At 40.9% G+C, this 13311-nt stretch overlaps 1 protein-coding gene and 1 long non-coding RNA gene across 5 annotated transcripts in view; one reads left to right on the forward strand and one right to left on the reverse strand.

Moving 5' to 3' along the window:
* Positions 1-10371: 10371 nt before the first annotated feature.
* On the reverse strand, positions 10372-11939 carry LOC126026150 (uncharacterized). Its single transcript, XR_007501577.1, has 2 exons — positions 11877-11939; positions 10372-10668 (listed from the first exon to the last, which is right to left on the reverse strand). It is a non-coding gene; the product is annotated as an uncharacterized LOC126026150 (long non-coding RNA).
* Positions 11940-12189: 250 nt separating this feature from the next.
* The window catches only part of APP (amyloid beta precursor protein), a 310266-nt gene continuing 309144 nt past the window's right edge, over positions 12190-13311 (forward strand). For 3 of the 4 annotated variants that reach the window (XM_049785762.1, XM_049785763.1, XM_049785765.1), the window contains exon 1: positions 12190-12422. In XM_049785762.1, the coding sequence (XP_049641719.1) occupies positions 12366-12422 (57 nt within the window). In that variant the 5' untranslated portion in view covers positions 12190-12365. The remainder of the gene's footprint in view (positions 12423-13311) is intronic. The other variant, XM_049785764.1, reaches the window with a different exon arrangement.

Genomic DNA, 13311 nt, shown 5'->3' on the forward strand with positions numbered 1-13311 from the left:
AGGGAAGCCATCCACGAAACATCCAGGTTTGTCTATAACATCACCTGGAAGCAATCCTCTACCACGGAAGACCCTACTACCACTTCTCAGACATCGCCCTGCTCAAAAGAGACTTCCCTTAACACTGAGAAGACTTAACAACAACAATGACCTGCTTACAGGGCAGGGCTTCCTGCATTTCCTTTTAATGGTGAGGTAAAAAGAGAGGACACTCCACATCCTGACTTCAATGTAGGATATGCAGATTCCAGGATCTTTAATACAGAAACATGATACCAACAACAGAGACTGTGTGAAAAGTGTGTTGGCACTACGGACAATGTCTTGGATTGGACGATCTAACTTGCCTGGAGCCTAGAGTTGGTCTTATGCCAGGAAACTTCAGGGTTAGGGTCTCTTTGTATTTAGGCCAAAGTTATTCCTTTCCATGCCCCTCATATTTTGGTGGGCCTATGCAAACAACAATTGCCACTCTAATACCGTTTTTACTGTGCTCCTTTGACTCTAATCCTTAAAAAAAAAAACCACTTAAAATTTGAGGTTAACTTAAGCTAATATGCATGTACATGGAAATGTAAAAAATACTATGCCTCTAATGTTTAAGGAGTTACTTAAGTTTTTGGCTTTAGATTGCCTTGTGTGCTGTTAAGAAATATTATAATGTGTTACAATCTGGGGACTTGAGGGACAAAGTAATTGTACATGGATTCTGTTTTATTTATCTTAATGTTCTTTGGCTGAAAGTCCAAAGTTAAGATATCAGCAAGGGAACTTCTTCTGAGAATTATGTTATGGGTGATTGTCCTTCCACTGTAACTTTACCTTGTCCTCTTTCTTTGCATCTTTGTTCTCATAATTAAAAATGAAAAATTAAAGAAAAGAAGAAAGGAAAGAAAGAAAAGAAAGAGAAAAAAGAAAGAAGGAAGGAAGGAAGAGAAAGAAAAAAAGAAAGAAAGAAAGAAGAAGAAGAAAGAAAGAAGAAGAAGAAGAAGAAGAAGAAGAAGAAAGAAAAAGAAAGGAAGAAAGAAGGAAGAAAGGAAGAAAGAAAGGAAGAAAAAAGGAAGAAAGGAAGAAAGAAAGAAGAAAATGAAAGAAAGAAAGAAAGAAAGAAAGAAAGAAAGAGAGAAAGAAAGAAAGAAAGAAAGAAAGAAAGAAAGAAAGAAAGAAAGAAAGAAAGAAAGAAAGAAAGAGAGAGAGAGAGAAAGAAAGAAAGAAAGAAAGAAAGAAAGAAAGAAAGAAAGAAAGAAAGAAAGAAAGAAAGAAAGAAAGAAAGAAAGAAAGAAAGAAAGAAAGAAAGAAAGGGAAGAAAGAAAAGGAAGGAAGGAAGGAAGGAAGGAAGGAAGGAAGGAAGGAAGGAAGGAAGGAAGGAAGGAAGGAAGGAAGGAAGGAAGGAAGGAAGGAAGGAAGGAAGGAAGGAAATGGAAGAATTCCAGGTTGAAAAACCAATCAAATTTCTATTTGAAAATTGTTTCTTATTCCCTAAGGACTAGCACAAGGCTCAGTTGGACTGTTTTTGGGTTTATGTAGACTAAATATTACTTTGAATAATAATCAGTAAAAATAATTTTTTTAAAAAGTGAGCAATACTAGCACTGTTTGCCCAAGTTTCATTGTCTTGATTGACAATATATCCCTAGTGAGAAACATCCTAGGAATCTAATATTTCTTTTAATTTGAGTATTTTACTTTGATTCAGCATTGGTTTACAATAGTTTGGAATTTTGGAGTTGAATATCACACCTCTGTATAAGTCTAAAGTGTTGAATTATTGAGGCTAATTAAACATTAGCATAAAAGCCCAGAATTACTTCCACTCTATTTAAGGGAAAGGATTCCCAAGCAATGATCAGGGGTGTCTCTGAAAAACTCCCAGAAATACTCAGCCAATTGGGTCAAATAGTTCAAGGATGCAGTGCACTGGGACCAGGTCATGCCACGGACATCAGGACTATGTCAGCAGTGCTTCTGACCACTGGGTTGTTGCTCAGGAGGCCATGAAAGATACAGGATAGAACCAAGATTTACATGTATCCCAAATTCTTCCTTGACCTAGATATCTCTCTCTTTCTCTCTCTCTCTCTAACACAGAGCAAATTAGTTTTATTTAAAGAAATGTACTTAAAATGTGAGAAGAAAGTAAGAAAAAGCTATATGTTCAGCTATCTTCTAGGCATAACCTGCATACAATATGACTTTGGTATTGTTTAGATATTTAGTTAGAAAAGCACCAATAACTATGAATAGAATCCAATTTTTAAAAAATCTTAATAGCTCCCTAAGCAGTTGAGGCTGTGAAACACAAATGACTTCCAGCAAATCTATGACCTGTTTTCTAATGTAGGCTAAAATTTGAATATGAAGTCTTCCAAGATTTCAGCCAAGTCATGGCTCAAGAATCGTCTGAATACTCAGTTCTACATTTTCATTATTTTTCCACTTTATTTCCATCTGGGTCTATAATTCCTATGTAAAGGAAATGGGTCTGCCTGGTTCCTTCTTTTATTTAGTCAGCACCTCACGCCAGGCCTCATACACTCACCAGAACAAGGTGGTTATTTAGACTGTGGGTTCTGGGAGGTTTAGATACGGGATCTGTTTTCACTGCATGTTGAAAAACAGAGAAGAGAACATTCCTTTTTTTGAATTTGGCTCTCTAAATCTTTCTTGTTTTTCTTTTTGGTACAATAATGAGGACCAACAGAATTGCTTACTGACTCTAGTGCTAGAGGAGTTTATCCAATAAGGTTTGACTGATGTAGAAACTTTATGAAAATTGGAGCTGCAGCAATAATGCAGTGGGATGGGAATTTACCTCAGATAAAGAACACTGGGGTTGCACCCCCAGCATCCCATATGGTTCCCCTGAATTCTGCCAGAAGAACTTCCTGAGATCAGAGCCAGGAGAAAGCCCTGAGCATCACCGAGCGTCCTTCTCAAAATGAAACCAATGGCTTCCTAGATTCTCCTTCCTGAAACTCTTCTCTAATCTTCATGGATGTATAGGTAAGTTTGAAGGAAAAGATGAAAAGCAATAAATGTGTTAAATGAAAGTGTTAACCTAAGGCTTTGTTATGAAAAAGTTTGTAAGAGGGAAGAAGATTTGAATTCCTCCCTTTTTTACCTGATAAAGTCCAAGGCAAAGCAGCCACAAATGTGAATTGGAGTCAATCCCATATCTCTCTCAATCTAGGAAAAAGCTACTTACATTCTTGCACTTTTATATTATAAATTTTCAAGGACTCTAATCGGATCTTACACAGAGCACACATTTTAACCTCTACTTAAACTTTCAAAATGCATGTTATGGCATCTGTTATGGCGTTCTTTTAAACCTCTGTCAACCTAATGTTTCTGCTTACTTTCTTTATTAACTTATCTCCAAGGTCATGTACAAAAACACCTGTCATGGGGAGAAAAAAACCTCTGCTTTCACAAAAAAATATACTCTTTAAACTTTCATTTCTACAAGGATCTTCAGAAATTTTGAAAATTTGAAATCCCAAAGCAGGAATTCCTACCCAATATTTGTCTCAGAATTTCATTTAATAAATACAACAGAAACAAAACAAAACAAAACAAAAACAAAGAGATAGTGCATAGTGTTAGCCTCTTTAAAATTCAAAAGACATGGTAGTATTTAAAGAATTAATAGTACTTGAAAGTAAAATATTTGTTAAATTTTATTTAATAGCACATTTCTCAAACCTATTTGAATACAGAATTCTTTATGGAAATGTGAGTAACATTTAATAACATGCTATAAAACCATGGTTCTCTAGTAATTACTTTTAAAATGGAGCTAGAAGATATTATCCTCTAATTTTACAAAAAATATTTATTCTTATTTGTCCAGATACTGGAAAATAACCTTGAGTTATAAATAGAATGTGTCTGTTTCTCACACAAGAATAATATCCTTTAGTTCATCTCCTAAATATTAAATCTTCAAGTGTCTATTTGGTTCTCCTAAGTAAACACTAACCCTATTTGTTTTTGGTAATATGCTAACTTCAGCTTAAGGGTATTTAACTTTAAGGGTATTATCTATTGAAGATAAATCAATTTTTACAGGAAACTAATTCAGCCAGATTTTCAATATTTAGCTCATTTGCCTTTCTTTCAACCTTCATCACCATTTTTAAGTTACTGTAGTATCTACATCAGATACCTGCAAATTAGAAATGCAATCAATTTCATCCTACTTTTAAATAATCATAATGAATAAATTTAAAGTGAGAAATGAGAAATAATCCTCTTCTCCTCTTTCTGACTGATTAAATTCTTCTACCTATTAAATTGAATAAGCAGGGTTGATCCCACATAACTGGGACAATGATCTCCTCAGCTTGACATACACAATCTATGGTTTTCGTAGGCCTTGTTAAGTAACACAGTTTACTACCATGATTTTTTTCCACTGTATTTTTCAGATCTCATTTTTGGTTATACCTTAAAACCCTATCGTACCCTTCTATTCTTCCTGATTCCAAAACTTCTACTCTTCAAATTTCTTCTAACTTCCCCATTGTCTTTCTCTCAAAATTTTAAATTGTGCAAAATTGTGATTAGGACCCCCATACTAAGTATTAGCCCAACACTGCCCATCCCAACCTACATGAATTCTTCAACTTCTTGAATACTTGGCCATCCTTTCAATAGTGAATTACCACTTGTATCAGTCCCACAGAAACACTCTAGATATATACTTATACATTATTTCCTTAAACATTTTTCTCATCAGTTGTCCCCCCAACAAACTTCCTGATGTCCCTAATTTATCCTTCCCAGTGCTACTAGTCTATGACTTAAGATTCTTTGGATAAATTCACACATACAAATATTTTACATCAAGCTATACTTATTGTTATTTTTTATTATGTCTTTTTTCACCAGTTGTTCTTTTTTCCTTACATAACATAGCTCTTTAAGGGGAGTGAATGTATTCATTTTTCACGTTGGCTACAGTGAAAGTATAAAAAAATTGAACTAAAAAACATTAAATATGTTCATTACTAGAACTTACATTGACATTAACTGAAATAAGTGATATATAGGACAACAAATCTTAATTGAGAGTTATAGCAATGTTGAATTTTTGCTTGGGGACTAGAGTTGTCCACTGAATGACTACAAAGCTTTTATTCATTTGTTGGTTAGTTTGTGTGCTTGTTTTACTATTCTGGATGTGGTTTACTCATAGAGCATGTTCAGGAGTACTCAAGGTTGATCTGCCTGACATCTTAGCCATCTTAAATTTAGGTAATACTACTGCTCCAGCCTTCATGGGAATTTGCATCACTGAGTTATTCACCCAAGTTTCAAGAGTTACACTATCCTCAAAGAGAAGAACATAAAAGACGAGCCTCAGATAAGATTTGTGTGAAGACAAAGAGATCTATTGACCCAGAGTATAAATGCCAGTTAGTTTCAGTGTTTCTCAGAGATATTGTGTTGGCAGTGGCTCAGAACCTGCTGAGAACTGTGGTTCCCTACATCTGCTCTAAGGACTGACTGTCCTTGACTATATAAGGATCCTCCATTTTGTAGGAGATGACCAGTCACATCATCCTCAGTTTCTCTGATATCAGGCTCTTTCCAAATGTCATGCTATTTACAAATGGGATATAGATGTTTTACATAGTTGGCATAAAATCTTGGGTGTGGTCAGTGTTTGATCCACTTTATAATGCCTATTTCTACTGCTCAACCCTTTTTTCTTGCTCTGAAACTGCTTATTGGAATACAAATGAATGGCCTACTAAAAGGATAACATTGAATTTTCTCTCATTAGAGGATAAAAAAGGTAAATTACTCACAAGCCTGGATTTTTTTCTTAGAAATAGGTTACTTATAGACCTACAGAAATAATACCACATTAACTGGCAACTGTTAGCAAGGTCAATACAAAGTCAAAGTCAGAACTCGTCTGTTCATGATCATGAACTTCTGTTCTCTCAAGAAAAGAGCATTGGTTTCTTATATCAACTAGACACGGACTAAAGACCTTTTCATTTCACCAACACAGTTTCTGATGAGTTGGTATTTTCAGTAAAGGAATATCTTATAAATTCTATAACTATTTCCAAAACTGATGTGTCATAGGCATGCTTTCTCAAAGCCTGAGCCCCTTTCAGCTATTTCACATTATAGCCCTATTACTATGGTTCACTAAAGAACCAAGCTTGTATAATGCGTATATAGGTCCATTAAATCTTCCTGTGACTGGATTGATTTTCATACTTGTTACCTCTAAGGTAGGCACATAGACTATTTCTCCTCTTTCATTCTTTATTTTAAGAATATTCTTTTGAATCAGTCCGTGCAACAACCTTAAAATTACCATCATTCTTTGAACAAGCATTGTAAACCAGCTACCAATAGTAGTCCCTGGTTCGATATTTAATTTTGTTGTTCTCTAGATTTACTATTGAAATACCCCAAGCTCATTTGTAAACTATCACTTACTTGAACTTGAAGGATGTCCCTGAAGTATGTTTTTCTGTAATGACTGCTATAAAAAAACTAATATTTAAAGTACTGTATAATGTGAAATATGAGACTATTTCCTAAGATAAACTAGTGAAGTAAAGACACATGAGTGAATTCATGACTTAAGAAAAAGAGCAAGTAAATGTCATCTCTTAGGCTTACATGAAGGTCTTTTAGGTATGTGTAGATAAATGGAGGCATTAATGGCTAATTATTCATTTAAATGTTCTTTCAGCCTAGTTATTAAAAAGAAAGGAAAAATCTGATAATGTGAAAAACTGTGTCCTTCATCAGGAGAAAGAATTTATTATAAAAATCTTGAAAGCTATTTACCACAGTTTAAACTTTTGTACATACTGAAGGCTGTACTTGAGATCAAGAACTTAAATGTCTTTCCATCTTATAAAAGAAAGATGCGAGAGAAACTGCAACTCAGGATTTACTTCCAGTCTACAAAAACTGCCATGAAGTTCTATAAGGGAAGATGGTGAAAAAAACAAAATCAAAAACAAACAAACAAACAAAAAAATAATACCTGATGTATCTGTAGTTATATCAGCGGTTGTTATCATACCAATACTCAGAAAGTCAGCACCACCATAGGAGGAACAGGAATTCTCTATATTGTTGGAAACATGGACTAGTCATAGAATCCACTTAGTCAAATAAGAAGTTGAACCACTCTGGTTGCAGATAGTGTTCTGGCTTCCAAAAGACATGCAAAGAATCTATTCATAAATTCCATTGGAAAGGTAGAAAGAACCTACTATCTTTAGAAAATAGAAAAATAATTTAAACATTCTGTTCTGAACCGGAGTGTGTTTCCTCCAAAAGTATAAATCAATAACTCAATCCCCCAGAGCACAGCATATGACTATATTTGGAAAGAAGGCTTTTAAAAAATGGCTAGTGGAGATGACTTGGTTACAGCAGTGTTAATATTTATAATGGTTTTTTTTTTTTGGTTGGTTGGTTGGTTTGGGGGCCACATCCAGCAGTACTTGGGGATGGGGTTATTCCTGGCTCTGTGGTCATAATTACACCCGGCAGGCTAGAGGGATCACATGGGACACTGGGAATAGAACCCCAATCTACTGAAAATGGCAATTGTCCTACCTGCAGTGTATTTGCTCTGGCTCCTGTTTATAGTTTTGTTGTACAAAGTTACTGCATCTTCACCCTCACAAAAGTGCCCAAGACTTTCCACCGTTGTCCTTGCATCACTTCTAACCTTGTTTCTTCCTCCTCATCCCTCCCACACTGTTTGGTAATCTCAGTTTTGAAATCTAGGACCAATGGTATTGGATTTTTAAAGAGATAACTAGATTAAAACAAGATCATTACTGTAGGACCCGACTTGAACAATTGTTCAAATTCATTTATGGATACAGAAAAATTATGGATACAGAAAAAGAGTAAGGGTATATACTGGAGACGGAATAGGTGAAAACAGCAACAAAGTAGCCATCTGTAAGCCCAGAGAAAGAAAGGAGCCTGAGAGAAATTCATCCCTGCAAACACCTTGATCTTAGACTTCCCTTTTTATGCCACACTGAGCAAATTAATTTATATTGCTTAATATAAATTATTTACTGGGCTAAACACTATGCCTGGTATTTTGTTATGGCAGTCCTAGAAAACTAATAAAGATTTTAAATGTCAATAGAAGTTTAAGATTTGATAAAATTTTCTAAGAAAAATATAAAAGGTCATCTAATTATTTTCAGAGCTGAGTGAACTTGGGAGGGATAAATGAACTGCTAGCAATAACTATGCAATTCCGGCATATATATATATATATACATATATATAGTGGTGTGCAAGAAGAAATCTTCAGTTTCTTTTTTCCTTATTTTCACTTGTTGAGTGGGAACAATCTTCCAAATGAACTGGGTCAAAGAACCATTGTCCATTTGTTACAAAGGTCAACAATTAATGAAAAGATTATAGAATAAGTTCCTATCGTTCCAAATGAGGGTCCATCTTGGGTTGAATATTCTGTACCCCACTCTGCCCCAAGTTCATATGATGAAGGTCTAACTACCAATACCTCAAAAGATTCTCAATTCCATGTCTTCATACTATCTCCTCTCAGTGTCTACTACACCCTAATTCCCTCTTCTAATGCCATTAGTCCTGCTGAATGAAGGCCTACCTTAATTAGTCCAATTCTAATGAAGTTCCTATTTAAGACCTTATTTGGTTGTAGGGATCTTCTGAGATATTGGAGATAAGGTCTTAAACAGGAAATTCATTAGAAATACACTAATTAAGGTGGACCCTCATTTAGCAGGACTAATGGCATTAGAAGAGGAAATTAGGGTACAGATGACACTGAAAAGAGACTGTGTGAAAACACAGGGGAAGGACAGCTCTGCAAGGCAAGAAGAAGGATCTCAGAAGAAAGAGCCTGTGGGCAGAGAGACAGTGGAGAAGAGGAGATAAAGTATTTGCTTCATGTGTGGGGTTTAGATGCCCAGCACAGAGATCTATTCCTGAGAACAGAATTGGGAATAACCCTTGAGTAATTCTGGAGCTGTCCAACCCAAAGAACCATCCGCATCAACACCGTGATTGTTTAATTCCCACAATTGTGTGAAAATTTATTTCTTTCTCTCACACACTTGAAGATAAGCATGAGCATGAGGCTCTTCTTCTGTTTTAGATTAAGGTTGCCTTGAGCATAGAGACCCCCTATACAGATGAGGGCAGAGATGTGTTTCAGCAGCTTTATGCCTAGAATAGAGAGGGATGATGGGGTCGCAAGTGTGGCCCATCTGAGTCTATACAATCAAATATCCCATTAGCCTACGGAGGTAGGCAACTGACTAGCAACCCATACTATGGTGGTCAAAGCTCTTTTGGAGTATTATACAAAGACACAGACAGGCTAGAACATTGAGAGGGAAAAGGTCACTATATGGAAGACACCGGAAGCCCATGCCATCTGCACAACTGCTATGCTCACTTGTAAAGAGAGGATCCAACAATTATGTGAAAAATTCACATGTGCGAAATATTTGTTCTGCTTGGTGGTGCTGCTGCAACCAGGACATCTAGTGGGAGATAGAAAGAAAGGGATGTGGGTTTTCCCATGCCTAGGAGCTTTCTAGAAACAGAACAGGCCTAAGGGAGAATGCACAGTCTGAAAGCTAAGGATTGTTGCCCAAGCTGAGTCATTTAACCCTAACCTAGTAAAGTCCTTGTGGCCATTCCAGTGGCAGGCAGTCAAACCCTTCCCTAGCATTATAGAGGCCTAAGTAGGGAAGTTGGATAGATCATCTTGAAACCAGGATCTGGAAGCCCAGGCTTCTTCCTATCCCCCACTGCCTTGAGCTTCCCTTCTTAGGCAGCAAATGTCATTAAATGGAAACAGTAGCTGAGAGGTAGTGGCATGATTTCTGAGTAGTGATGGAGCTGGAGAACACTCCAGTAAGGAATGTCCATCACTCTGACAGTCAGCAGCTAATCATCTTCCCCAGGGAGTGTCCTGCCTGGGGATCATGTGACTGGTGAATTTCATCAGTGAAAAGGGAAAGTGCCTTTTCAAATCAAAGGACTTTTTATTTCTATAAATTACATCCTCGCCTCTTTATTTTTGAACTTCATGTTCAATAAAAGGCCTTAACTTCCTGCTTCCTTGCTGACAGCATCACAGGTATGTGAATTTGTATAGCCAGTCACACAGCGTCTGGGCTCAAAGGTGGCCTGGATTGGTTTAAGTCTGCAGCTGCCAATCTGAAATTCTTATTTTGGGGACTGGAGATATAGCTGAAAGGGATGAAATGCATGATTTGCATTCTGAAAACCAGGCACTGCAGAGTTCCCCACTCCCCAAACAACGCCAGATGCGACCCCCAATAAACACAAACACAATTCTGCTGAATTTCAAGACAATTTATTTTGCAGGGGACCCTAGAAACTATATAACTTCAACCTGCACTCCCACACCACCCCCACCGTCATTACTTTGTGTGCAGTTATTTCGAATGGCTCAGACCAACCTGGGGAGGACTTCTGAAAATTGTGGCAGTGAGTGATGTATTTGAAATCCACTGGATTTTGTTGTCACTTAGGCTGTCCCTGATGTCCAAACTTCATGTCACTTGCTGAGAGCTCTGAGAGCAGTTCTTTAGCTTCTGTTTCTTGACCTCTTCGCTGGGATAATAACAGGAAGGACTTCGATGAGAGAAATGAAATGGGGAAAAAACATGTAAACATATATTGCACCACAGGAGATGTCTAAGGACATTTAAAGGATAGAAGGAGGGGTGCGGGGATAGTCTAGGGTTGAGGATTGGAAGTCTAGAAGATAGAAAGGCAGGGTACAAACTTTAGGGGAGCAGCTGGATCCACGCTCCGAACATGCAGGCTTCTCACGATGGAATTTGCACCTTCCTGAGTCATGGCCCCACAGTGCAATGAGCAGGAATGGGAAGGGCAAGCTTCAGGGCACCCCTAAAAGACTGAGTGTCTATCCCTTGCTCTCCACTTCCACAAAATTCCGTGTGGCCGTGTTTTGGTCACTGATGCTTTTTTAGACTCTAGAGCAGGGAAGCTATCTGGATAGCCCTAGATCTTTCTTAACCAACTGGGCACCGAATGGCTGATGCTGCATCTAGAAAAAAAGTGGTTTGGCAGTAGAATGATTGCTCAAACCTAGGGCAGATACAGTGAACAGCAAGGCTCAAGGAGGCCAGACGTTCTAGTATAGGGGTGGAAAAGGAATCTGCGCTCCAGATTCTTCCCAGTAACCCTCCTCCAAGAGATGTTACATTCTCGACTGATTTGCAAAAGAATAATCCCTGCCATGTTTTTTTTTAAATACAAATCAAAGACACATCCAATAAGGGGAAAAAATCAATAAACAAAACGAAATGCCAACCCTTCAAACCCACCCTTCGTTCAAGGAGAAGTTAAGTGGGTCGTCTACTTCTCACCAGCAGGTCGTGCCTTCTTCCTTGGCTTGGGGTGGTTCTAAAGATAGAAATTCCAGGTGGCTCTGACTGCAGTTGAGGGGAGGAAAAAGGGGATGCTAGGGCGCTCTTAACCCACTGAGCAATTCTATAATCTTAGAACCCCTTATCATGAGTGAGGCGGAGAGACTGAATTAAAAAAGACGCACCCCAGCAGCAGCCCTGATTTCAATCCCTTATCATGAGAGGAGATTATATATATGTATATATATGTATATATATATATATAGAGAGAGAGAGAGAGAGAGAGAGAGAGAGAGATATTAAAAAAACGCACCCCAGCAAGCAGCAGCCCTGAATTCCAACCTCATCCCCAAGAGGCCTCCGGCGTCGGATGAGTGAGTCCAGCTCACGCTGCTAAGCAGAGTGCACCCCACTTTGCCAAAGCCCCCCAAACGTCCTCGAACTCACCTCTGCCGGTGCCCGCAGCCACCTCCCCACCTGCCCGCACGGCCTCTCCCTCTCCTTTCCCTTGCGCCGGAGTGGGATGGATCGGATGGGATGGTGATGAATATCCAGGTGGGTCGACAGCCGGGGGAGCTCGCTGGGTACCAGGACGGAGCCTGGAGGCGCTCGCTGCACCTGTGAGCTCCGGGGCGCAGAGAGGCGCAACGGGGCGCATTTCGCCGCCGGCTCCGCTAGGGGTCCCTGTCGGGCGGCGAGCGGGGGGCGGGCGGATCAGCTGACTCCGCCGGGGCTCCGAACCCCGCCGCTGCGCGCTCGGACTCCGTCAGTTTCCTCGGCGGCCGGACGAGCTAGCAGCTAGCCGAGCCAGTGCGCGGTGTCCCCGGAGAAGCGCAGCCGAGGCGCGGGCGACAGAGAGCGAGAGAGCGAGCCAGGGCGCGGCAGATCCCACTGGCACAGCAGCGCACCAGGTGCCCCCGCGCACGGTCGGTCGCGATGCTGCCCGCCTTGGCACTGGTCGTGCTGGCCGCCTGGACGGCTCGAGCGCTGGAGGTGGGTGAACTCATCGCCCTAAAAAAAAACAAACAAACCTTTTAACCCAAAGGGGATGTGGGGGGGGGGGGACTCTAGGCTAGGGGAACCTTCACCCAACCTCGCAGGCAGGCGCCCTGCGCATCTCCAGCCTCCGGCCCAACCCTGCCCCAAGACCCCGCCGCGAGGTTCTGGCTCTGGGGTCCCCACGATCGCGGAGAAAAAGGGGCGCAGGCATTCGATCATGAGCTCAGACTCTGGAACTGGGGGTTCGGGGAGGCGAGACTTCCCCATTGGGAAGGAAAGGGGAAGAGGGAGCACGTGGGATCAACCCAAAACGCAGCCACCCCGGATCCTGTCCCCGGTCCTCCTCGCTGCCTTTCCATGCCTTTGCCTTTCTCCCGGGGAGCCCTGGAGAGGTGCAGAAAGGTTCGCTTTGGAAAGCCGGGTGGTCTCTCCATGCACCCCCACCCTGCCTTGCGCCCTTTCCCTTTGCATCCCCAGCACCCCTTTGCCTGCCCGTCCTCCGCCTCTCTGTCCTTCTCCGCCCCGGGAGTGGGGACCCGGGTCCGGGGTTGCGCGCCGCCGTCTGCGGGCAAACTTTGTGCCAGCCTGCGGCTCCCTTTTGTGTTAAGTTGCGAGAGACGGGAGAGAGGTCGGGGACCCACCTAGCCAGCGCCTAGCACCTTCTCCCTGCCCCCCCCCTAAGTCCGGACGTCCCCTTAGTGCACCTCCAGCTTTCCGGGGAGAGAGGGAGCAGGTCCCCGGGAACAAAAGCCCACGACACCCCGCCCTGGTCAAGCCCCAGGGCGCAGCGGGTACAACCGCCTGGCTCTGTGCGCCCAGCCCGGCTCCCTCTCTCCTGGCGCTGCGCGCTCCGTCCCGGAGAGGGTGCTGGCTGGGGTGCGAC

The sequence above is a fragment of the Suncus etruscus genome, chromosome 13, assembly GCF_024139225.1.
Source record: "Suncus etruscus isolate mSunEtr1 chromosome 13, mSunEtr1.pri.cur, whole genome shotgun sequence".
Classification (NCBI taxonomy): domain Eukaryota; kingdom Metazoa; phylum Chordata; class Mammalia; order Eulipotyphla; family Soricidae; genus Suncus; species Suncus etruscus.